The sequence below is a fragment of the Vulpes lagopus genome, chromosome 21 (genome assembly GCF_018345385.1).
Source record: "Vulpes lagopus strain Blue_001 chromosome 21, ASM1834538v1, whole genome shotgun sequence".
NCBI classification, from domain to species: domain Eukaryota; kingdom Metazoa; phylum Chordata; class Mammalia; order Carnivora; family Canidae; genus Vulpes; species Vulpes lagopus.
In genome coordinates, this window is record NC_054844.1 from 41,776,955 (window position 1) to 41,803,433 (window position 26,479).

At 39.1% G+C, this 26,479-nt stretch overlaps 1 protein-coding gene across 12 annotated transcripts in view; it reads left to right on the forward strand.

The window, feature by feature from the left end:
• The window catches only part of ATF1 (activating transcription factor 1), an 83,002-nt gene that overhangs the window by 52,591 nt on the left and 3,932 nt on the right, over window positions 1-26,479 (forward strand). For 11 of the 12 annotated variants that reach the window (XM_041736182.1, XM_041736186.1, XM_041736177.1 and 8 more), the window contains 4 exons: window positions 2,432-2,532; window positions 15,947-16,077; window positions 20,665-20,847; window positions 20,931-21,090. In XM_041736182.1, the coding sequence (XP_041592116.1) occupies window positions 2,432-2,532; window positions 15,947-16,077; window positions 20,665-20,847; window positions 20,931-21,090 (575 nt within the window). The remainder of the gene's footprint in view (window positions 1-2,431; window positions 2,533-15,946; window positions 16,078-20,664; window positions 20,848-20,930; window positions 21,091-26,479) is intronic. The other variant, XM_041736188.1, reaches the window with a different exon arrangement.

Genomic DNA, 26,479 nt, shown 5'->3' on the forward strand with positions numbered 1-26,479 from the left:
TCAGCGGTTTAGCGCCGCCTTCAACCCGGGGCCTGATCCTGGAGACCCAGGATCGAGTCCCACGTCAGGCTCCCTGCATGGAGCCTGCTTCTCCCTCTGCCTGTGTCTCTGCCTCTCTCTGTCTCTGTCTCTGTCTCTGTGTCTCTCATGAGTAAATAGATAAAAATCTTTTTTAAAAAAATGGTATATTCATGATGCTTGAAGAAATATAGAAGTGACACATATTTCTTAATTATTACCCTAAGTTATTATGTTACTGTTTCTTAATTATTACAGGTCATGACCAGTTCATCTTTTTCTGCCAAAAGATACAGATTTAATATTAGATATAAATAAGTAGTTGTACACTAGAACTTGTTTTTGAAGGAGATTATAGATTGTACAACAAGTTTCTATGGAAACTTAAGATCTAAGTATGATTCATTTAGGGGAAGGCTTTCTGTAGATAGTAATGTAAAAGTATTGATTTGTTATGTCCTTTCTAGAAGCCCATTTGGGTTATTTTATTTTTTTATTTTTTTATTTTTTTTTTTATTTTTTTTTTAAATATTTTATTTATTTATTCGTGAGAGACACAGAGAGAGACAGAGGCAGAGACACAGGCAGAGGGAGAAGCAGGCTCCATGCAGGGAGCCTGATGTGGGACTCGATCCAGGGTCTCCAGGATCATGCCCTGGGCTGAAGGCAGCGCTAAACCGCTGAGCCACCCAGGCTGCCCCGGGTTATTTTATTTTTTTAAATAAAGATGAGGGATCCCTGGGTGGCACAGCGGTTTGGTTCCTGCCTTTGGCCCAGGGCGCGATCCTGGAGACCCGGGATCGAATCCCACATCAGGCTCCCGGTGCATGGAGCCTGCTTCCCCCTCTGCCTATGTCTCTGCCTCTCTCTCTCTCTCTCTCTCTGACTATCATAAATAAAAAAATAAAAATAAAATAATAAAATAAAATAAAAAAAGATGAAATCAGGGGGCAGCCTGGGTGGCTCAGCGATTTAGCACCACCTTCAGCCCAGTGTGTGTTCCTGGAGACCTGGGATCAAGTCCCATGTTGGGCTCCCTGCATGGAGCCTGCTTCTCCCTTTGCCTGTGTCTCTGCCTCTCTCTGTCTCTCTTATGAATAAATAAAATGTTTAAAAAAAAAAGATGAGGGATCCCTGGGTGGCGCAACGGTTTGGCGCCTGCCTTTGACCCAGGGCGCGATCCTGGAGACCCGGGATCGAATCCCACATCAGGCTCCCGGTGCATGGAGCCTGCTTCTTCCTCAGCCTGTGTCTCTGCCTCTCTCTCTCTCTCTCTCTCTCTCTCTCTCTGTGACTATCATAAATAAATAAATAAATAAATAAATAAATAAATAAATAATAAATAAATAAAGATGAAATCAAATCCCACAGTACAACTTTAAACAAATGTTGGAAATTTTAATATAATTTAAAAATTGAAAATAACGTTTTCTTAATTGTAAGATATTATGACTTAAAACTTGCACATGGTTATTGTTGACATAATTTTAAAGGGCTTATTATTAATAGTTACCATTTAGTATGTGCTTGCTATATGCCATGCACTACGTGCCCTATGTGTATTAACTCATTTAATTGTGAAGTGAGAGAAAGCTTAATAGTACAGATGTCTAAGTTACATATGTTTATAGCTGCCCTTGCCATGACCTCCATCTTGCTAAACCGACTCATCTGTTCTTAGGCCTTATTTCACTTTACCCATGAGCATCCCTTGACATAGTTGATCATTCTTTTTATTTTTAATACACTGGTTTTGTTAGTTCTCTAGGACATGTCACTTACGTGGTACTCTTTCTTCTCAGTGGTGGCTTGTTCTTGGTCTTGCTGTTCCTTCCCCTTCTTCCTAATCTGTTCATGGTAGAGTGTTCCTGGGTTTTGTTGTTGGTCCTCTTCTATGTATATTGAACAGCTTTAAGGACTGTCTAAAGAGCTGTGACAACCAAGTCTATATGTCTAGCCCTAAGACTTCTTCCCTGAATCAAAGCCTCATATATTTAGCAGTCTCTGCAACATTATTATATCATAATTTGATAATAGTTGGATTTCTAATAGCATTTCAAAGTTAGCATGTCCAGAATCCAAATCAGATTATTGATTTAAAAAAAAATGGAGGTCAGTTTAGCAATACAATGGAAATCAGAGACTGGTCTTTATAACTCTAGTAAAATAGTATTGCTTTATTTTAGGGATAGACTTTCTTCATAGTTCTGAGCATGCTGTATTATATGTTCCTTTAATTAGTTTGGGCCTCTGAAATTAATTTTGCTTTTTCTTTTGTTCCTTTCTCTTAGACCTTAGATTTAATGACAAATGCATTTAGTTGGCAAGAGACAAAACATATTTTCTGAAAGTAAAAATTAAATTGTTTTCCACCCGCATTGTTCATCAACGTAAAACCAGTTCTGTTTTTCAGGTATCATCTTTATCAGAAAGTGAGGAGTCTCAGGACTCATCAGACAGCATAGGCTCCTCACAGAAAGCCCACGGGATTCTAGCACGGCGCCCATCTTACAGGTGAGTGCTCATGTTTCAAATCCCACATGTCTTATATTACACCAAATGGTGCTGTGCAAAGCAAACTATATAAAGAGAGAGGGTGTATCTGTATAAGATGGGAAATGTTAAAAGAGAGAGGTTTGAGCCAGATTATGAAGGGCCTAAGTTGCTGTCCTGAAGAGGAATTTAGTCTTCTCTTCTGGTAAAGTATTAGGTGTCTCTACTTACTTTTAGATAGTTCACTTTAGTAGCAGTGTGGAAGGACTGTAGATTTTAGGAATTGAACTAGTTTGTGTTCCCTTTCTTAGCTCCCTAACTCTGGGCCATGTTGCTTTGCTAAAACACATTTTTTCTGCATTCTTTGTAACTTCTGCACATACTTTAAGCCTTATTTCCTCCTGGAAGCCTTCTGATTACTTTCTTTCCAACTCCCAAAACCAAGTTAAGTCTTTCTTCTGGTGCATTCTTTTTACTGACCCTGTTACAGTATGTATTTCATCCTGGTGGAATTCCAGTTAATAATACATGGGCCAGGGGTGCCTGACTGGCTCAGTCTAAAGAGCATGAGACTCTTGTTCTGTGGGATCATGAGTTCAAACCCACGTTAGGAGTAGAGATTACTAAAAAGAAATAAACTAAAAGCTGGGGGTGGGGAGTGGACATGCTCTTAAATAATTTTTTGCATTGCAAAGTGACCATATAAGAGTAAATGCTCAATTACTACTTGTTGAATGAAACAGCTAAAAGGCAGGAAGAAAGGGAGACAGAAAAGGATGAAATACTGTCTTTGAAAGCATATAAACAAATGCAGTAAGATTTTATAAGAAATGTTTTAAGATATGTTATAAAAGATGTTATAATATGAACTTTTTTTTTTTTTTAAGAAGTTATAAGAGAACTCTGTATAGGGTATAGTAATTCCTGCCTGGCGGGATAAATATGGGAAGGACTTCATAAAAGATGTCATTTGGACCACCGCTAATCTGAAAAGTTTTGTGAGCTAGGGGCAGGGAGGGGTTTGGTAGCAGGAAAAGAGCTTAGGCTGACGGACAGTGTAATCAAAGTATGACATGAAAGAGGTTGGCCTGTTTTGGAAATTGGGAACTTAAGGAAGAGGAGGTTTAGCAAGAAAAGGTAAACAAGAGCCAAATTTCTTAAAACCTTATTACCATGTTAGAGAATTTGGACTCAGTAGACAACGAACAAATTTTTTATGTGAATTCGGCAGAGGGGAAGGATGAAAAAGAAACACTACTAAAATGAGCTCATAACCAGAAATTTCATTTTTAAAGATATTTATTTGACAAAGAGAAAGCACAAGTAGGCAGAGTGACAGGCAGAAGAAGAGGGAGAAGCAGACTCTCCACTGATCAGGGAGTTTGATGCGGGGCTCCATCCCAGAACCCTGGGATCATGATCTGAGCTGACGGCAGACAGACACTTAACTGACTGAACCACCCAGGCACCCAGTAAATCCACTCTTAGCAAGCAGTAGAAGATACAATAAATAGAATTAAACCACTAAAGAACTTTATTTTTTTTCTTTTTTATAAATATTTTATTTACTTATTCATGAGAGACATAGAGGCAGAGACATAGGCAAAGGGAGAAGCTGGCGCCATGCGGGAGTCCAATGTGGGAATCGATCCCTGGACCCCGGGATCACGCCCTGAGCCGAAGGCAGATGCTCAACCACCGAGTCACCCAACGTCCTACTAAAGAACTTTAGATAGCAAAATTACCAGGGACTATACGTGTAATTAAAATTATTAAAGACATAAAGAAGGAATCAAAACCCTAATACCTAGGGTAAGAGACTGGGGAATTTAAGAAATAACTGAATAAAACTTCTGGAAATGAAAAATATAATTGCTAAAAACTGTTGAGGAATTTTCAGTGTTACACAGCAGCTAGGTATAACTGAGAGAATCAGGGACCTGGGAGATGGAACTCCCAAGTACATGACCTAGAATGTAGAAGAGCACTGCCAGCAACTTTCTCAAATGACCAAAATTTCTAAGACATGAATTTGTCAGCTGCAGAAAGCAAGGTCCCAAACAAGATAAATTAAACCTAAATCTAAGTATAACTTATTAAGTAAAACTGGAGCACACCAAAGATAACAATAAGATCTTAAAAGCTTTTTTTTTTTTTTTTTTTTTAAGTTTTTATTTACTTATTCATGAGAGAGAGAAAGAGAATGGCTGGGACACAGGCAGAGGGAGAAGCAGGCTCCATGCAGGGAGCCCAATGTGGGACTCGATCCCCGGATTCCAGGATCACACCCTGGGCCGAAGGCGGCAATAACCCACTGAGCCACCCTGGCTGCCCTCCCCCCTTTTTTTTTCGGTAATCGAGGCTCCTTCCACAGTTTGGCTATTGTGGACATTGCTGCTATGAACATTGGGGTGCAGGTGTCCCTGAGTTTCACTACATCAGTATTTTGGAGGTAAATACCTAGTAGTGCAATTGCTGAGTCCTAGGGTAGTTCCATTTTTAACTTCTTGAGGAATCTCCATACTGTTTTCCAGAGGACTGCACCAGCTTGCATTCCCACCAACAGTGCAAGAGGGCTCCCCCTTCTCCACATCCTCTCCAACATTTGCTGTTTCCTGTATTATTAAATTTCTGACTAGTTATGACTACGTTTCTGAAGGGGGAGGCTGAAACTGTAGTTAGATTAAGTATTAAGCCCCAGTGTAGGGACTCTGCCTTAGTGATGCCATTTGGGGCCTGTGGTTTTCTTTTAAACAGTTCCTTCCTTTTGATCAAACACTCAGGCTAACTGAGAGATGTGATCATATTTTAAGGCATTAGTGCTACTTTCAGCACTCAAGTTCTCGTGGTTTTTGTTGTCCCTTTGTGTGATAGCCAGACTTTTATTTTTTTTTTAAAGATTTTATTTTATTTATTCATAGAGATGCAGAGAGAGAGAGAGAGAAGCAGAGACACAGGCAGAGGGAGAAGCAGGCTCCATGCAGAGAGCCTGACTTGGGATTCAATCCAGGGTCTCCAGGATCACACCCTGGGCTGCAGGCAGCGCTAAACCGCTGCACCACCGGGGCTGCCCCAGACTTATTATTAATCTCTGTGATATTCACAGGTCACAACTTCAGGTTCACATTCTCTTTGTGTTTCATTCTTAAATGAGATTATTTGTTTGGTGGTTTAGCAGCTATGAACATGCATTTAAAACTTTTGAGAAGAATACAGTTCACACTTTACAATTACTGTTTAAGTAGAAAAAATATCAATATTTGGAGTGTACCTTTAGAGCCATTGTCCCCAATCAAAATCAGGCAAGTCCTCCTGGAAGGAGTCACCTTTTTTAAGCCAAATGTCTTGTTCTGTGATTTTTGTAACTGACTTTCAACTTCCCCAAATGTATCAATACAGGCCCAGCAGTAGATGGTGTTGGCCACAGCACAGAGACACCTCCTTACTCAACTAAAACCTGATTCAAGAGCTATTCTGTTACCAAGGACAACTTTGGCTAGAGTTTTCGCTATTGCTTTAGCAGCAAATAATGCAATAAAAGTGGGTGGAAGTAATCTACCTTGATGTAAGCTACTTCTCTATTAACAGTTTGATTTAGAGATCTTCAGCATCTGTATAGGACCAGGTGTCTGGTAGGGCCTTCTTTAGCTGTGTGGTGTGTACCCAAAGCTACCTTTTAGTTTTGCAGCAGTATCAGTAGTCAGGAGTACTTGGTAAGGTACTTTCCAACAGGGCTTGAGAGCTGGGTGTTTGTTTCTGTTTTGTTTTTTGTTTCTTGTTTCTTTTCTTTTTCTTTTTTTTTTTTTATGACCTTTCCAAAATACCAGTCACCAGGCTCCAGACTGTGACCAATAGGATCCTTTGATAAGATCCTTTAACCTATTGATGATACGCTTTAGTATAAGACATTAAAGACTTACAGTAACTGGTTATATTAGCCCAAGACAGCCGGGAATCAGCAGAAAGTTGTACATCAATAATAGCGGTTTACTGGCAACTGTCTCCTGTGAAGTGAGTTTGAGCAGATGCAGTTTCAACATCTTAGGCCAGGGGAGTCCAGCAGTTTCAACAAGCTTAGAGAATTTCATTAGTTCTTTCAGCCTTGCCTGGTTGAGGATGTTAGGGACAGTGATATATGTGCTGCCGAAGCGAGCACTGTTAGGGACAGTGATAATTTCAAGATGTTCATAAGACCTTTATCAAGGCTTGAATGAATTGCTCAGTGAAATGCGTGCCTCAATGGAAAGTATAGCCCAAGCGGGAAGCACGTTTTCTAAAGTTTTTTGTTTTCCCCTGCCACAAGACTAATGCCCTCACATTGGCAAACCAGTCTATCTCTAGAAAACATATATACTATCACAAGAACATATCGATAACCCATGCTGGATGACAAATGAATGAAGTCCAGCTGCAGGTGTTCAAAGTGGTTGGAAGGAAGAGGTTTGAAGCCTCTGGAAACAAAAAGCTTTTCCAGGATTATGAACTTGACAGGTTAGGAAATGATGGTAAACTGTTTTTGCAGTCTTATAGATAAGTCTCCACACCAGGTTTATTTATAGTTTGAGTCTTAAGCATACTATGGGAGGGGATAAAGAAATGTAAAAACCAAAAAATGAGATTTGCCAAAAAGTGGGAAAGAACCCAGAGGCCTGTCTTGGGTTTCCCGTAGCCCTAACTACTTCATCTTAATTTCTCTGATTTAGGAGTAAGTAGGCTGTTGCCATATTATAAGGACTTCATGACAGCAGAAGTCTGGCATTGAGTGGCCTTAGGCCTTAATAAGTAGGCATCCAGTAAATGCATGTTAGGTGAAAAAAACGTTCTCAGCTGCCTAAAGAGCTAGGACAGTAGTTCAAGGACCAGTAAATATTTCTGACAACGTCATGGACCCAAAATGCCTCCTCAGTGAGGGAGTGAAAGGTACTATCTTAAGAAGATCTAGAATTATTCCTAAAGACAGCCAAAGAAAGAACAGACAGCTTCATGTACCAGACAGGCAGAAAGGCAAGCCATGTTCTTAGGAGGTAACCAAAAAAACCAAAAAGGAAATAGCTATTCCCAGGAGAGGAAGGCTCATTATCTACTGGCTCTGGATTTGGATACAAAGGGACAACATGAAGTTTTATTTTCCTTCTCTCAGTAGGGCTCAGGAAATCTGTTTACAAAAACTCTTGAGGGTCCTCCCCAGTTTTAAGAAATTTTTTAACTATGGCCTTTAGTTCAGCCTCAGAGCAAGGAATAAGAGATAACTGGAGAGGATCACGGGTAGCCCCAAGTCGTCTTACTTTTTTTTTTTTTTTAAGATTTTATTTATTTACTCTTGAGAGAGAGAGAGAGGCAGAGACACAGGCAGAGGGAGAAGCAGGCCCCATGCAGGGAGCCTGATATGGGACTTGATCCTGTGACTCTAGGACCACGCCCTGAGCCAAAGGCAGACAGTCAACCACTGAGCCACCAGACAAAAATAAGACTTTTGTCTTATTTCAAAAGTCACTGTCTCTTCAGAATGGAAAGGTGGTTCAGAATGGAAGCTTACTAAGAGGGATACTCAAAGGACAGAAGGGAGCAGGAGGAGTTACATCAGTCTTAGTAGTCCTGTTGTAGATATCTTTGCTCTTTTTCATTAGCTTTTTGCCGTGAATCTTTTTTTTATATATTTTTTTATTTATTTATTCATGAGAGGCACAGAGAGAGAGAGAGAGAGAGGCAGAGACACAGGTAGAAGGAGAAGCAGGCTCCACGCAGGGAGCCAAACATGGTACTCGATCCCCAGTCTCCAGGATCGCGCCCTGGGCCAAAGGCGGCACTAAACCGCTGGGCCACCAGGGCTGCCCTGACGTGAATCTTTTAATGAAACTATTTTGGAATTTTGAAATCTATTGGAGGCTCCTTGCCAATGAAAACAGGTTGCCAAGGCAACCCTTGCTTTCAAGTGCAATTTTTAAATGAATGATCTTGTCTAAGTCAATGTTCCTCATAACAGCCATTTTAATTCCACGTTGTTTTAGTTTATTTTTATTTTTATTTTTTTTTCGTTGTTTTAGTTAAAAAAAATTTTTTTTTTTAAATCTTGCTAGGTGGGATCCCTGGGTGGCGCAGCGGTTTGGCGCCTGCCTTTGGCCCAGGGCGCGATCCTGGAGACCCGGGATCGAATCCCACATCGGGCTCCCGGTGCATGGAGCCTGCTTCTTCCTCTGCCTGTGTCTCTGCCTCTCTCTCTCTCTCTCTCTGTGACTATCATAAATAAATAAAAAGTAACCCCCTTTAAAAAATAAATAAATAAATAAATCTTGCTAGGTATCTATAACTTCCAGACTATAGTTCTTAGACATAAAATAAGCAGGTGTACCAGAATATGACACACTCAATTCTGTAGATATAAGAATCCCATCTCTTTTAACTAGGCCTTTGGGTTTCTCAGAGCCAAACTAATACCAAAGAGGGACTTGCTGTGGGATTGAGATTCATGAGTGGTTTTTCACTGTACCTCACTGCATGGAAGTTTTCTTGAGGCCATTGGAGAAACTGGTGTCAATCTCACCTGTTCCTTGACCAGCTTGTACTAACATTGGGAGTCTTTGAGTTAGGTGGCAACTGCTCTAATAGCCCTTGAATGCTTTGACCTTTGACCAGCCATTCTTGTGGCTTTTCAGTTTCTGAAATCCCCACTAACAATAACTTTTATTTACACAAAACAAACATGCACCTCAACATACTAGCAGTAACCAAAACATATCACTGTGCGTGGCTAAAGCCAAGGCAAGTCTTTGTATACTACCAGCAATTCCCAATTATAGTTGAGAAATCATTACAGATTTCTCATCAAAACCAAGGAGGCCAGAAGGAAATGAAATACATCCTAAGCCAGCCCATGGACTGGAACTAGGAAAGGCTTCCAAGGTGGAAATGTGGGCAGAACCAAGGATTAAAGACTGGTACTCCTTTAGAACCTCCTGTCAGTCTAGCCTGACACATTAACCCTTTACTACAGAGTCAGATTGGTAGCTTGGACGCAGAAAGAGCAGAGCTAAAACTGAGAGGGACCTTACCAAAGGCCCTAAGACATGGCAAGAAAGATGAACTCTGAAGGGTCTCTATGCCTGCTTATTGTTGTCCTTAGATTCTGCCTGAAGTTCTGTTTTGATCCTGACGCCATCAAATCTGTTAAACAGAATTCAGCCATGTAATTTTAAAGATCTAACTGGCTTTATTAAAATTAATTAGGCAGCAACCCATCTAGCAAGTGGAGGGGAGCTCCAAGGAGCTGTACAAAATGGAAGGTTTTTTATAGGAAGAAGGGTGGGGCAGGACAGTTTTAGCAAATGAAAAGGACTCTTACAGACAAGATCTCTTTCTCTTAGTGGGAAGATCAGGGGTTCTTTATTTATTCATGAGAGAGAGAGAGAGGCAGAGACACAGGCAGAGGAAGAAGCAGGCTCCATGCAGGGACCCCGATGTGGGACTCAGTCCCAGGTCTCCAGGATCATGCCCTGAGCCAAAGGCAGACACTCAACCACTGAGCCACTCAGGCATCCCAAGATCAGGGGTTCTTATGATGCAGATTACCTTGCCTTCTTTGGTGGGTAGAGAGGGCCCATGTGGCACTCATTGGCACTGACCTGAAAACTTCTGGCTGACTAGTTAAGACTGCCTCTCTGGAGGAAGTTGAAACTGCAGTTAGATTAGGTATTAAGTCCTAGGTTGGGGACTTGGCCTAAGAGACGGCATTTGGGGCCTGTGGTTTTCTTTTTAACAATACAAATATGCGAGCTGAAACCAGAGTGGGAAACAGAAGCATGAAAACTAAGGTACACCCATTACTTTAGATACTGCAGGAAGGGACTCTGAACCTGAGACCACAAAGTCTGATATAATTTTGAAAATGTCCCAAGTTACTTGACAGGCAGAGAACCTGGAAGAATCTTAACTGCATGGGAAGACTGTCAGCAGATGCCATCTCCTAAATGACACAGATATTGGAATTATGTGACAGAATTTCAGAGGAGCTATTATTAAAATATTTCCAATAAGTGTGAATTCTCCTGAAATGAATGGAACTCTTCACAAAAAGTAAAAGATATAAGAAGAACTAAATAGAAGTTTTATAGTTGAGAAATACAGTAACAAAAATTAAACCTCATTGGATGGGTTCAGAAGGAGAGTAAAGATAAGGGCATAGTCAGCTTCAAAGATAGTTCATTGGAGATGATCCAGTTTGAACAATAGAGATTAGAAAAATTCACTAATTCCCAGGGAATTGTGAGACAATACCAGAAGTTCTAACATTTATGTCATTCTAGTCAAAGGAGAAGGATAAGTATGCTACAGAAAAAAATATTAAAGAAACAATAGCTGGAATGTTCCTAAATTTGGTGAAACCCAGATTAAAAAAAGCTCTCAGCAGGGGTGCCTGGGTGGCACAGTCAGGTAAGTGTCCAACTCTTGGTTTCAGGTCATGAGATCGATCAAGCCCTGTGTTGGGCTCAGCATGAAGTCTGCTTGAGACTCCCTCTCCCTCATCTCCCTGCATGCATGTGCGCACACTCTCTCTCTCACTCTCTCTCTCTCTCTCAAATGTCTTTAAAAAAAAAAAAAAAGGCTCAACAAACACATAAGTTGTAGATAAACACAAAGAAACCCCTACCCAAACAGGTCATAATCAAACTCTGAAAACTGTAGGCAAAGAACACTCTTGTGAGCAGCCAGAGAAAAACAGAAACAGTATGGGGATGCCTAGGTGGCGCCCTCTCCCTCGGCCTGCCCCCTGCCCTCTTTTGCGTGCGTACTCTGTCAAATAAATAAATAAATAAAATCTATTTAAATAATTTTTTTTTAAATAAAAGGAAATCGTGTGAATCATTACAGATTTCTCATCAAAACCAAGGAGGCCAGAAGGAAATGAAATACATGTTAAAACCATTGAAAGAAAAAATCATTAATCCAGAATTCTGTAACTAGTGAAAAATATCCCTCAGAAATGAGAGGTGAAATAAATATTCTCAGATGAAAGAAAACTAAGAGTAGTCATCGACAGCAGACCTGCTCTAAAGTAACTGCTAAGAAAGCTCTTAAGACAGAAACTTGGAAGGTTAGGAATGAAGAAACAGCAACAGCAAGATCTGGACAAGTATAATGAATTATTTGCCTATTGAATTTTTTTTAAAGATTTTATTTATTTATTCATGAGAGACACACAGAGAGAGAAAGACAGGTAGAGGGAGAAGCAGGCTTCATTTCATGCGTGGAGCCCGATGCGGAATTCGATCCAGGGACTCCAGGATCATGCCCTGGGCCAAAGGCAGGTGCTAAATCACTGAGCCACCTGGGGATCCCCCCACCTATTGAATTTTTTAAACTATGTTTGGGGGATCCCTGGGTGGCGCAGTGGTTTGGCGCTTGCCTTTGGCCCAGGGTGCGATCCTGGAGACCCGGGATCGAATCCCACATCAGGCTCCCGGTGCATGGAGCCTGCTTCTCCCTCTGCCTGTGTCTCTGCCTCTCTCTCTCTCTCTCTCTGTGACTATCATAAATAAATAAAAATTAAAAAAAAATTAAAAAAATAATAAAAAATAAACTATGTTTGGTTGACAAGATGTCATTGTCTGATGGGCCTTTCAGTGTATGGAGATGTAATATGTAAGACAACTACAACATAAAGGGGAAGAAAAAGAGACTCAATATGGTGATAAGTTTTCTAAGGTTCATTTAACATGGTAAAATAGTGTTTCTAAGTAAACAAGATATCTGTATTATAACTCTCTAGAGCAATTACTAAATTATATGAAGAGATTTAGTGAGGTATATGATAAATTAAAATGGAGTTCTTTTTTTTTTTTTCCTAAGATTTGTTTATTAGAGAGCACAAGCAGGGTGAGGGGCAAAGAAAGAAGCAGACTCCCTGCTGAGCAGCAACCCAATGTGGGGCCTGATACCAGGACTCTGGGATCATGACCTGAGCTGAAGACAGATATTTAACCAACAAGCCACCCAGGCCACCCCTAAAATGGTGTTCTGAAAAATTCTCAAAAAACCCAAGAGAATACAGAAGACTTTATTTTTTTTAAGTAAGCTCTGTGCCCAACATGGGGCTTGAACTCATGACCCTGAACTCAAGAGTTGCACGATCTACTGACTGAGCCAGGCAGGCACCCCCAGAAGACTCTTTAAAAACAGAAAGCAGGGCACCTGGGTCTCTCAGTCGGTTAAGCGTGGCCTTTGGCTCAGGTAATGATCTCAGAGTCCTGGGATCAAGCCCCCAGTCGGGCTCCCTGCTCATTGGGGAATCTGCTTCCCCCTCTGCACTTCCCCCCACTGTGTTCTCTGGTTCTCTCTGTCAAATAAAGTCTTTAAAAAAAAAAAAGAAAGAAAGAAAGAAAAAAGCAAATAAGTGGTAGATCAAGTGTTATCATTAATTATATTAGGAAGACATGGATTCGGGACACCTGGGTGGCTCAGCAGTTGAGTGTCTCTGCCTTTGGCTCATGGCGTGATCTTGGGGTCCTGGGATTGAGTCCCGCATCGGGCTCCCCACAGGGAGCCTACTTCTTATTTTTTTTTTTTAATATTTTATTTATTTATTTATGAGAGACACAGAGAGAGAGAGAGGTAGAAACACAGGCAGAGGGAGAAGCAGGCTCCATGCAGGGAGCCCGACATGGGACTTGATCCCAGGACCCCAGGATCATACCCCGGGCCGAAGGCAGGTGCTAAACCGCTGAGCCACCCGGGGATCCCAGGGAGCCTACTTCTACCTATGTGTCTGCCTCTCTCTGTGTGTCTCTCATGAATAAATAAAATCATTAAAAAAAAAAAAAAAGACATGGATTCAACCCACTAATTAAGAGATAATAAAACTACAGACCCAATATTCCTCATGAATGTAAACACAGAGATCCCTAGCAAAATATATGAGTTTGGCAAATGGAAACCAACAACATATAAAAGGCATTATACATGATTATCAGGTAGGATTTTATCTCAGGAATGCAAGATTGGCTTAACATATGAAAATCAATTGATGTAATACATCGTATTTATAGAATAAGAACAAAAAAAGGTAAGATCATCTCAACAGACACCGAAAAAGCATTTGATAAATCGAGTACCATTTACTGATAAAAATGCTCATGAAACAAATAGAAGGGAGCTCTTCAGCCTAATAAAGCACCTCTACAAAAGCCTGTAGCCAACAGCATATAATGGTGGGAGACTGAATGTTTTCACCCTAAGGTAATGAATGCAACAAGGCTGTGGGTGTCCACTCTCATGACTTCTATTTAACATTGTTTTCAGGCAGTTAGGCAAGAAAGTGAAATAAAAGGCAACCAGACTGGAAAGGATGGGATGAAATAAAATAATTTGCAGATGACATGGTTCATATATAGGTAATCTTAAATAATGCACTGAAGTAGAATTGAGTTCGGTGAGATTGCAGAATGTATTACCATCTGTTGATTCTTGGTATATGGTACATAGGTATTTTAATTTCTGTACTTTTCTTTATGCTCAAAATGTTTAATAACTTAAAAGTGAAAAAGAATTGGCACAGCATTCCACAGTCTCATGATAGGCTGGCTGTGTAAGACTCCGCAGGCATCTCATTAAAGGGATTACTCAGCCATTAGGGGGACCAGATGGAAATGTGGATTCAGTAAAACTCTCCAGACAATTCTTATATACAAACAGGTTTAGGAACTAGTGTGACCATTGTACAAATGCCTAACACAGAGTCCTATAGGACTGCTACCTCTCTTACTCTCTATGGGACAACTGTTAATATAGTCTACAATTGTATCAGCTCTTTTGGGAAGATTGTCCAGAGTAAGGAGACCATATTGGAGAACAATTTTCAACACATCATAGAAGAGCTGAAGGAACTGGAATTACTTGTTCTCAAAGAACTGTAGCAATTGTCAAGTACTGCAGAGTAGGGCATGGATATAGAGTTAGCGTTAAGCTTAAATTTCTCTAGCTTCACAAGGTGGAACCAGCTTTGGGTCTAAATAAGAAAGGGCTTAGTAGTTGAATGATTTCCTGTTTGGAAGCTGTTGATGCCTTATTCCTGGATATAGAGGCTGTTAGGAATGTTGGGGAATTCCTGCCTGGGCTGGAAGGTTGGCATCGATAAATGAAAGATCCTTTTCAATGCTAAGGGTTTGGGGTTTTTTCTCCTTTGTGACTGTTTTTGTGGCTTCCACACAAGAGTTTCAGTTTTCGGATTTTTCTACAATGAATATAGAATTCTTGAGTAAAATTGTTTTCATTCTTTTTTGTTTTTCTTTAGAAACAAATAATGTTTATATGTCCCTCTACCCCAATTGTGTTTTGGAAGTTATTTCTTTTCAGCAAGGACTCTTTATCTATCCCCGTATCCCTGTCAAAGTCCCATTTATCAAGTCTGAGGGATACCTGTGGGATTTTATTGAAGCATCTGGCTGGCTCAGTCAGTGTAGCATGCAACTCTTGATCTCGGGATTGTGAGTTAGAGCCCCACATTGGGTGTAGAGCTTACTTTAAAAAAAGATCATTCATAAATAAAAACAATTTATCACTAATACTATGGGCTTTTTTATAGTATTTCTGATTTTCTTGTTTCTAAAAACGGTGGGTTTCTCTTCTCATAAAAGTTGGTTGAAAAAATAAAATTTTTTTTGAATTTGGTTTTTTTAAGTGAAGGTCACTATTTAGAAAATGAATACTAGGGCAGCCCGGGTGGCTCAGCGATTTAGTGCCACCTTCGGCCCCAGGGCCTGATCCTGGAGTCCCAAGGATCGAGTCCAGAGTTTCACACTGGACTGCCTGCATGGAGCCTGTTTCTCCTTCTGTCTCTGTGTCTGCCTGTCTCTCTCTCTCTGCGTGTCTCTCATGAATAAATAAATAAAATCTTAAAAAAAAGAAAAAGAAAATGAATACTATTCTTATTAATTAGTGAAATACCTTACAATGGAGGCATCTCTCTTTTCGGGGAATGAGACATTTCATACCTCTGTAAGAGCCTTGTACATTGAATGGCACTCTGTATGAGTATTCAGTGTTTCTTTTCAGGTAGCCATAACTAATGCTAATGCATAGCCTTCAGTACACATCATTATAGTAGTCTGTGCTAAACTAAAAGACTACTGAATAAACAGTTTATTTAATTATTTTTTAAGATTTTATTTATTTATTTGAGAGTGAGAGAGCACAGGAGGAGAGGGAGAAGCAGACTCCCCACTGAGCAGGGAGCCCAATGCAGGGCTCACTCCTAGGACCCTAAAGTCATGATCTGAATCAAAGGCAGCCACTTAATAGACTGAGCCATGCAGGTGCCCTGACATAACAGTTTATAGATGTCTAATAGATTATTGTACTTTTAACCTGAGATTGAAAAAAATAGAGCAATTTATTTTTATAAAGCTGTCTTCATTACCAATTAATAGAGTTTTATTTTTCACAGAAAAATTTTGAAAGATCTATCTTCTGAAGATACACGGGGCAGAAAAGGAGACGGAGAAAACCCTGGCGTTTCTGCTGTCACTTCTATGTCCGTTCCGACTCCCATCTATCAAACTAGCAGTGGACAGTACAGTACGTATAGGAATAAATTTTTACATGATGGACATACAAAAACTTAACTTTTTCATAAAGAAGTGGGGTATAGTCATAATGAAGAAGACTGTCCTGCTTTAATAGTGAGGATAATTGAAGAATAGCATTTTGTGCCAAAAACAATGCGAAATACTTTTTCAGCATGATTGTGTTTACTTCTTACAACAACTTTGTGAGGTAGGCAATTATCAATTTATGAGGAAATTCATAAAGCCTTAGAGAGGTTAGATCATGTCCCTAAAGTCACACAGCTTGTAATTGATATGCTTACTTTGGAGTTTTGACAGATCTACCACAATCAAGTTAGAATTTTACACCTCGCAGAATTCTTTGTGCTATCTATTTGTAGACTATTTCTCTTCCCATTCATTTTTTTTTTAAGATTTATTTATTTATTCATGAAAGACACAGAGAGAGGCAGAAACATAAGCAGACTCCTCCCAGGGAAGCCTGATGTGGGACTCAATCCTGGATCCTGGGATCATGCCCTGAGCCAAAGGCAGAAGCTCAACCGCTGAGCCACCCAGATGGCCCTCTCCTCCATTCTTTTTTTTTTTTTTTTTTTTTAATTCATGAAAGAGAGAGAGAGGCAGAGACACAGGCAGAGGGAGAAGCAGGCTCCATGCAGTGAGCCCAACGTGGGACTTGATCCCGGGACTCCAGGATCATGCCCTGGGCTGAAGGCAGGTGCTAAAGTGTTGAGCCACCCAGGCTGCCCCCTCTCCTCCATTCTTTTTTTTTTTTTTTTTTTTTTAAACATTTTATTTATTCATGAGAGACACATAGAGAGAGGGGGGCAGAGACACAGGCAGAGGGAGAAGCAGGCTCCACGCAGGGAGCCTGATGTGGGACTCGATCCCGGTCTCCAGGATCAGGCCCTGGGCTGAAGGCAGCGCCAAAACGCTGAGCCACCAGGGCTGCCCCCTCTCCTCCATTCTTAAGTCCTGTTCTTCAAGTCTAGTTGATTCTTGCCACAAAATCTATGTCCCATCTGAACACTGGTGGACATCCAATTGGTTATTTTGCTTCTGTTCATGCTGTCATTGTTTTCCATACTGCAGCCAAAGCAGTTTATTTAAAATGTCAATTAGATCACACCACTTTTCCTCTAGATCCTCCAGTGACGCTCCATCACACCTAGAATAAGTTCTACAAGGGTAAGTTAACATCCAGGCTCTGGCCTTGCTTACCCAACTCCAATCTCATCTGCCACTGAATGGCATTCTTGCTGTTTCTACAACACATGAAATTTGTTTCTGCCTCAGTATATTTGGGCTTGTTATCCCCACTGCCTGGCACATTCTTCTCCCAGAGCCTCACATGACTTTACATCCTCACTCCTGTTCCGCTTAAATGTCACTTCCTCACAGAGACCACTCTTCTTAAAATACGGTCTTTGGTTAACTTTCTTATATTTTTAATAGCATTTATATGTGATTATTAAAAAGAACATGTTAGCTTAATAATAGTTTATATATAATTAAAGATCAGCTTATTTATGATCTGTTCTCAAGGGTAAGTTCCTTGAGGGAAAGAACTTTGTCTTGTTCATAGTTGTAAACACCAAGTATAGAGGGCCTGGTGCATAGTAGGCTTTCCGTGAAATTTGTTATGAATAAATTATAGTTCAAGAATATATAGGGGATCCCTGGGTGGCTCAGCGGTTTAGCGCCTGCCTTTGGCCCAGGGTGTGATCCTGGAGTCCCAGGATCGAGTCCTGCATCAGGCTCCCAGCATGGAGCCTGCTTCTCCCTCTGCCTGTGTCTCTGCCTCTCTCTCTCCCCCTATTTTTATCATGAATGAATGAATGAACGAATGAATCTTTAAAAAAAAGAATATATATATTAAAAAAACCACTTCAGTGAGGACACATAAACTGAGACCATGGGCAGCCCCGGTGGTGCAGCAGTTTAGTGCCACCTGCAGCCCAGGGGGTGATCCTGGAGACCCTGGATCGAGTCCCACGTCGGGCTCTCTGCATGGAGCCTGCTTCTCCCTCTGCCTGTGTCTCTGCCTCTCTCTCTTTCTCTGTGTCTCTATGAAGAAATAAATAAAATCTTAAAAAAAAAAAAAAAAAGAAACTGAGAACAAAGTACAATACAAACTAGTATGTAAGGCAGCATGACCCAGTAGAACTTCCTTGATGTTAAAAATGTTTTATGTTTGCATTGTCCAATACAGTAGCTGCTAAGCCACGTATGACTACTGAGCACTTGAAACATGGCTGGCGAGACTAGGAACCGAATTTTTTATCCTGTTTTAGTTACTTTAAGTAGCTACTTGTGGCTAATGCTACTGTATCAGTGCAGATTTAGAGTATATTCAACCAGGGGAATACACATGTTAAACAAAAGTAGGAAGAGCGTGCCTGGGTTAATTAAGCATCTGACTTAGGTCATGATCTCAGAGTCCTGGGATCAACCCAGGACTCTCCCTCTCCCTCTGCCCCTCCTCCCTGCTTATGCGCACCTGTGTACTTTCTCAAATAAATAAAATCTTTTTAAAGAATAAATAGGAAGATATGTTACAAAAATGTTACAATTCCATGTTGTCACATACAATTCCATGTTGTCACATACACATGATTTAACATCAAAAGACATACACATCTATAAATATGTTGTACGGATACACATATTTTGATATGTATTGATAGATCAGTCTATATGAACATAGGAAAAGATTAGGAAGGATGTACACCAGAAATAATGGTTACCATGAGGTAATGGGGTGGCCAGTGGAATAAACAGGGAGAGAGAATGAGAGTATTACTTTTTATTTATATACGTATATTTTTATATGTGTGTATATGTATTGCGGGTTGCAGAAGAGATTGAAAATAGTTGCAATATAAATTTTTTTTTAAACTTTTATTTATTTATGATAGTCACACAGAGAGAGAGAGAGAGGCAGAGACACAGGTGGAGGGAGAAGCAGGCTCCATGCACCAGGAGCCCGATGTGGGATTCGATCCCGGGTCTCCAGGATCGCGCCCTGGGCCAAAGGCAGGCGCCAAACCGCTGCGCCACCCAGGGATCCCACAATATAAATTTAAAACAAATCTCTGCATCTAAACGCTGTCATTACTTCTAAAGTCGTGTAAATTAAAGTATGTAGGAATATTTGTTGTGTGGCAGTGGAGGAGGGATAATTAGAAACTCCTGAAAGAAATTATTTTCAGTTAAAACACACGTCTAGACAAATGTGTTTTGGCTTTCTGGTCCAGAGTGTAAAAAGAGGGGAAAAAAGTTACATAATGATAATCTGTAAGAGTGTACCGAGATGAGGCATTAAATTCTAAAGGAGATTTATTATGTGGGATTGCATAATGCTAAAATGTTTTCTATTCGATCAGACCCTTTGAGTGTTTCAAAGTTTGAGAGGAGGGCAGCCTGGGTGGCTCAGCAGTTTAGCACTGCCTTCAGCCTGGGGTGTGATCCTGGAGACCTGGGATCAAGTTCCATGTCAGGCTCCCTGCATGGAGCCTGCTTCTCCCTCTGCCTGTGTCTCTGCCTCTCTGTCTCTGTATCTCTCATGAATAAGTAAATAAATACTTTTAAAAAATAAAATAAAGTTTGAGAGGAAAATATTAACATAAATGAAATTTATTGAAAAATGTTTGGGGGGCATATAGTAATGTGATCTGTAAATGGGCTTTCTCATGACAAACCTTACTGGTGATTTTCTCTAGGAAGTGACTTGAATAGATTACATTTTTAAAATATCACCTAGGTAAGTAACATTTAGTACATTTTAACAGTGGTTACCACTGGAAAGCAGAGCTCAGAAACAGTATGAAGATTTATGTTTTCATTATATAACCTTTAATCTTATTAAAATTTTTCCATAAGCATAGTCTATTCAAAAATACTTTACACACACACAAAAAAATACTTTACACACACAAAAAAATACTTTACAGCTTATTTGTGTGTGTGTGTGTTTTTTTAAAAAAAAAAGATTTTATTTATTCATGAGTGACACAGAGAAAGAGAGAGGCAGAGACACAGGCAGAGGGAGAAGCAGGCTCCATGCTGGGAGCCCATCATGGGACTCGATCCCGGGTCTCCAGGATCACACCCTGGGCTGCAGGTGGCGCTAAACTGCTGCACCACCGGGGCTGCCCAACTTTACAGCTTATTTGTTTTTTTTGTTTTTTTGTTTTTACAGCTTATTTGTATAAAAATTACAAACTATGTTAATGTTTCCTTCTACTTATTTTTCCTTTAAAAGCTAGCTATTGATACCCTCTCCTGCACCAGAATTAATATGACAACATTAGCAATTAGCATGTGGTGCTTCATGGAACCTAAAATGTGTTTTGACTAATCAGTTATATTGTAGTTTGAGACTAAATTTAAGATTGGTGCATCTGAACTATAAAATTTTACAGATAAATGCCATTTTATTTCTTTTACATATAGTTCAAAGTAGTCAACAGTTATCAAGTGGAACTGCATTCAGACCTGTTTTAATAAATAGTGTTTAGGGGTTTTTTTCACCAATCCTTTGCAATTTAGTGTATTGTATAGCCTTACAAAAGCTATGTTCTCTCTTTGGTTAAAGTTGCCATTGCCCCAAATGGAGCCTTACAACTGGCCAGTCCAGGCACAGATGGAGTACAGGGACTTCAAACATTAACCATGACAAATTCAGGCAGTACTCAGCAAGGTACAACAATTCTCCAGTATGCACAGACCTCTGATGGACAGCAAATACTTGTGCCCAGCAACCAAGTGGTTGTACAAAGTAAGTATGCTTAAATGTCTATAGAAAACATCCAATGTACTTCCAAAACACTTACGAATTAACTCAATCTTTTGACCACACAGCTGCATCAGGAGATATGCAGACTTATCAGATCCGTACCACACCTTCAGCTACTTCACTACCACAAACTGTGGTGATGACTTCCCCTGTGACTCTAACATCTCAGACAACTAAAACAGATGACCCCCAACTGAAAAGAGAAATAAGGTTGATGAAAAACAGGTAGGTAGTAAAATTGTATTGCCAGAATGGGTAATGTTTTTATAAATATCAAGACATAACCAGGTGTTAACTGGAAGTGCATATTAAAAATGAGAGAGGTTAAAAAAAAAAATGAGAGAGGTTTGGGACACTTGGCTGGCTCAGTCGGTAGAGCACATGACTCTTGATCATGGGGTTGTGAGTTTGAGCCCCATATTGAATATAGAGCTTACTTTTTAAAAAATGAAGAGAGGGTATATATGCTTTTTTTAAAAAACTGAGTGTTAGATTATGTCTAGTTCATTTCCAGTGGACCACTGCATTCCATTGTTTATGTCTTTATTTCATATATTGTATCTTTTGAATAGTACTGTTAAGCAGAGCTTTTCCATTTATTTTGTTCTTGTTGGGCTGACAAAAGTTAAATGAAAATAATAATTTGCTGCTAGCCATTGACAGCAAGAAGAGGAAAGAATTCCTACAAAAAGTGATGGACACAGAAATGATCCTCAAAAATTAATTTTACCCATGAATATATAGCAGTGATTTAACCTCTAGAAACATTTATTTTCATTTTAAATGTATTTTAAACATAGCTATATGTATATCAGCCATGAAAAACCACCAGTTCTTTGAGAAATAAAAATGAGTAGCCTTCTCAGTGAGTTCAAGGGAAAAAAAGGAGAGAAAGGATACCAGTAAATTATATTAGGAACCAAAAGGGGGAGATATCCACAGATAAAAAAATGTTTTTAAAATTACAATAGGATTCTATTTTCAGCTCCTCAACAATAAGTTAGAAAACCAGAATAAAAGGATGATTTTCTAGAGCAATAAAAATTATTATAAGAGGACCAGAGAGATGCATTTAATTACTTCAGGATAAAATGTTTCGTTACTAAAAATTAAGAGCAGATATCGTTGTAAATGAACTTGGTAACATGGGAGGATTATGTTATTTTGGAGGTTCCAGCAGATGCGTGCACTAAGACAAGAAACTAAGATGTGTAAATACTAGGAGAAAAATTGTATTTTTTTGCTGATGATATGATTGTGTACCTAGGAACCCGAAAAGACTTGTTAAAAATTAAATAGAATGAGACTTCTCTTTCTGACAGTATGACCTCAGCTATATAATATTTTTAAAAGCTTGATGAGGGGCAATGTGGATGGCTCAGTCGGTTAAGTGTCTGCCTTTGGCTCAGGTCATGATCCCAGGGTCCTAGGATCAAGCCCCACATCCAGAGTAGGAATTGTTTCCTCTTCCTGCTGAACAGGAAACCTGCTTCTCCCTCTCCCTCTTCCTCTTCCTCTGCCTGCTGTTTCCCCTGCTTGTGCTCTCTCTGTCAAATGAATAAATCTTTAAAAAAGAAAAAAAAGCTTGATAAAATATAAAAAAAACCCACCCCTTTAAATAATTAGAAGAGCTATCTGTTGAGGTTAGAAATGAACCAGAAGGGCAGCCCTGGTGGCGCAGCGGTTTAGCGCCTCCTGCAGCCCAGGGTGTGGTCCTGGAGACCCGGGATCGAGTCCCACATCAGGCTCCCTGCATGGTGCCTGCTTCTCCCTCTGCCTGTGTCTCTGCCTCTCTCTAGCTGTGTCTCTATGAGTAAATAAATAAATAAATAAAATCTTAAAAAAAAAAAAAAAGAAATGAACCAGAAGCACAAGACCATGAGGTTAATAAGCACTGAAGCAGCCCCTATACACTTTATAGATAAATTCAAATCTTTGTGATTGGTATAGCTTTGGTAATCGGTGGGGACCAGGGACAAGGCCTGGGGTTTGTGCAGGCTGGGAAAATGGATCAGAGATTCTTTTTCCTGAACGCAACACCCAAGAAGTGCTTTACCCAAAACTGAGAGTTATAAAATTGACCTTTGAACAACACCGGTTAGGGTGCTGACCTCTCCTCAGTTGAAAATCCATGTATAACTTTTGACTCCCCAAAAACTTAGTCTACTGTTGACCAGAATCCTTACTGATAACAGTGGGTTAACACATATTTTGTATGTTAGGTGTATTATATACTGTATTCTTAGAATAAAGTAAACTAGAGAAAAGAAAATGTTAAAATCATAAGGAAGAGAAAATACATTTACAGTACTATATTTATTGAAAAAAATCTGCATATAAGTAGACTCACAGTTGAAACCTGTGTTGTTTAAGAGCTATACTTTAAAAATGGGTCTGGGGATCCCTGGGTGGCGCAGTGGTTTGGCGCCTGCCTTTGGCCCAGGGTGCAGTCCTGGAGACCTGGGATCGAATCCCACGTCAGGCTCCCGGTGCATGGAGCCTGCTTCTCTCTCTGCCTGTGTCTCTGCCTCTCTTTCTCTCTGTGACTATCATAAATAAAAAAAAAAAAAAATTAAAAAAAACATATTTAAAAAAAAATAAAATAAATAAAAAAATAAATAAATAAAAATGGGTCTGGGTCCAAAGTGCCCCAACTTTTTGGAAGAAAGCGATCTCAACCCAGGCTTTAACAAATTCTCATACGTTGAGTTCTAACAAATATAAGTTGAAAAATCACAGACTACCCAACCCCTAATGTAATTTTACACCCAAGATTAAACTATTTAGTAAGTGGTAGAGGTAGGATTTAAACACACATGTCCTTGTTTCAGAGTCCAAAGTCTTAGATAATACCATACTACCTTTCAGGAGCTAGAATCAGCAGAAAAAGCAGATAACAGAATGAGATATGAGAAGTCTTCAGTTAATCTATCTACTATATTCAGAGGGAAAAAAAAGGATGTCATTGAAAATCATCAAAGATGAAGAGACCATATAAAAATGATAAAAATTGGGAAAAATAAAACTATTAGTAGCAAATATATATTCATCTGCTTAGAATATCCAGTAGAATCATCTACAAAGTATGAAAGCTTGATAAAGAAACAGTTCTCTTCAGCGTTGTACTGGAAATCTTTGGCAATTCAGTAAAACAGGAAAAGGGCAGGGGGCAATTACAAGAATTTAAATGAAAGAAAACTATTTTATACAGAATTGCCTATTTTTTAAAGTGGACTTACAGAAAAATTTTTAGAAGTAATGAATTTATAAGGCTGCTAAATATAAAGCCCATTTTCAAAAATCATATTTCCTTACATCAGCAATGGTTTGGTAAATAAATAATTATTAAAAATATATCATTTATGCTATCAGCAAATAAAATACCTGAGAATAAATCTAACAAAAGATGTCTAAGACATTTATGAAAAATATTGTACAGTGATTTTTGAAAGACGTTAAGGAAGATCTAAATAAATGGAGAAATAAATACTATGTCCATAGATAACAGAAACTCAGTATTATAAAGATGATTATTTTTCCCCCAGTTGATCCATAGATTCAGTGCACTTCCAATCAAAACCCAAACAGGTTGTTTGAAGAACTTGACAAGTGATACTAAAATTGATAGAAGAGTAAAGGGCCAAGAACAGCCAAAATATTCCAGACAAGAATAAGGTGAGGAGATATATCAAGTTTTATTTAAAGCTGTGATAACTGAAATAATGTGATACTGGCACTGAGAAAAAAACCAAAATGACCAAAGAAATTGAGAGCTCAAAAATAGATCCATGAACACATAAAACCCTAATACAGTAGGATAGATTATTGGGGGAAGGAGGAACAGGAACACTTCAATAAATGGTACCAGGGTAATTATTGATATGTGAAAAAAATACTGGATTTCTTTTCTCACACCATACACAAAGATCACTGCAGATGGATAAAAACACAAATGTGAAAGGTGACATTTTGAAATTTTGTGGTGAGAATATGTAATTTTTTGGCTTCAGGAATAGGGAAAAATACCTTAACTCACACCCCCTCCCACACACAAACTTTAACATAAAAGATTAATGAATCTTCATTAATAATTTCTTTTCATCAAAATAGAGTGAAAATACAAGCTTCAAGCCTATAGAGGATACAGGCAGCATGTCTAACCCCAAAAAATGTGTTTGAAAAAATACAAATACCTTCAAAATTAATAAGTACAACCCAACAGAAGATAAATAGGCATTTCTCAGAAAAAACAGGTGGTTAATAATCTTATGAAAAATTGCTTGCCCTTATCAGTAATCAAAGAAATGCAAATAAATACCACATACTCAGATACCATTTATCCCCACCCAATTAGCATAAATCTTAAAGTCTAACCAGGAATTGGCAAGGTTTTGGAACAGTGAAACTCAAAGACTGCTTACAGGAGTGAAAATTGGTATGGCTGCTTTGAAATTAATTGGCCTTATCTTGTGTAGTTGATCTGGATGTGCTTCTTGACTCAGCTGTTACTCTGTGTATGTGCCTAAGACAGACTATTGCAGGAAGTATGCATAAGAATGTTCACACAGCAAAAATTAGGAAACCACCTAAGTATTCATCAGTAACAGAATGGATACATACATTGTACTTGTATTTATACAGTGAAAGAGTGTTCATTTGTATCAACTGAGTGAATGATCACTGTAACATGAATAAATATTAGAAAAATAAAGTTGAATGAAAACAGGTTGTAATTTTAGAAAATAAGTACACTAAATTATATGTAATTTAGAGGCCTTTATTACTAAAACTATGAATATAAATAAAAAATTGAAGCTAATAATTGCTTTTGGGCAAAAGGCAGAGGGATGGAATCAGGAAAATGCACAGAGGGTTCTTTCAGCAATATTGATTATTTACTTATTCATTTGGGTGTTGGGTTTACATGTGTTCATTTTACAATTTTGCAGATATGCTTCATAACTTATAACTACACTACATAGTCTTGTGTGTGTATACTATTCCATAATAAAAAAATTTTTAAACTACCATGATTTATAAGGAATTCAATAAGTTATTTTTCTATGAATTACCATCTTGAAAATACAATGGGAAGTAATATTCACATTAGTAACATATCATAAAATACTTAGCAAATTCAATAGGAAAGACATAGGATCCACATTTTAAAGATCTTATTGAGAACTAAAACAGTATCGGAATATATAGAAAATACCGGTGTTCTTCGATTAGGGCCATTAATATAAATGTCAGTTCTTCCAAAATTCACATAGAAACTTGTTGTGGGGGATCCCTGGGTGGCTCAGTGGTTTGGCGCCTGCCTTTCGCCCAGGGCGCGATCCTGGAGTCCCGGGATCGAGTCCCGCATTGGGCTCCCGGCGTGGAGCCTGCTTCTCCGTCTGCCTGTGTCTCTGCCTCTCTCTTTCTCTCTATGTCTATCATGAATAAATAAATAAATCTTTAAAAAAAAAAAAAAAAAGAAAGAAACTTGTGATTCAAGTTAGAATCTCTGTAGATCTCCATGGAATTAGACAAAATAAAAGTTTACATGAAAGAAAAAAATACTCAAGAATGGTTAAGAACAGAAAGAGCTTACTTGTCATGTTAAGCATTG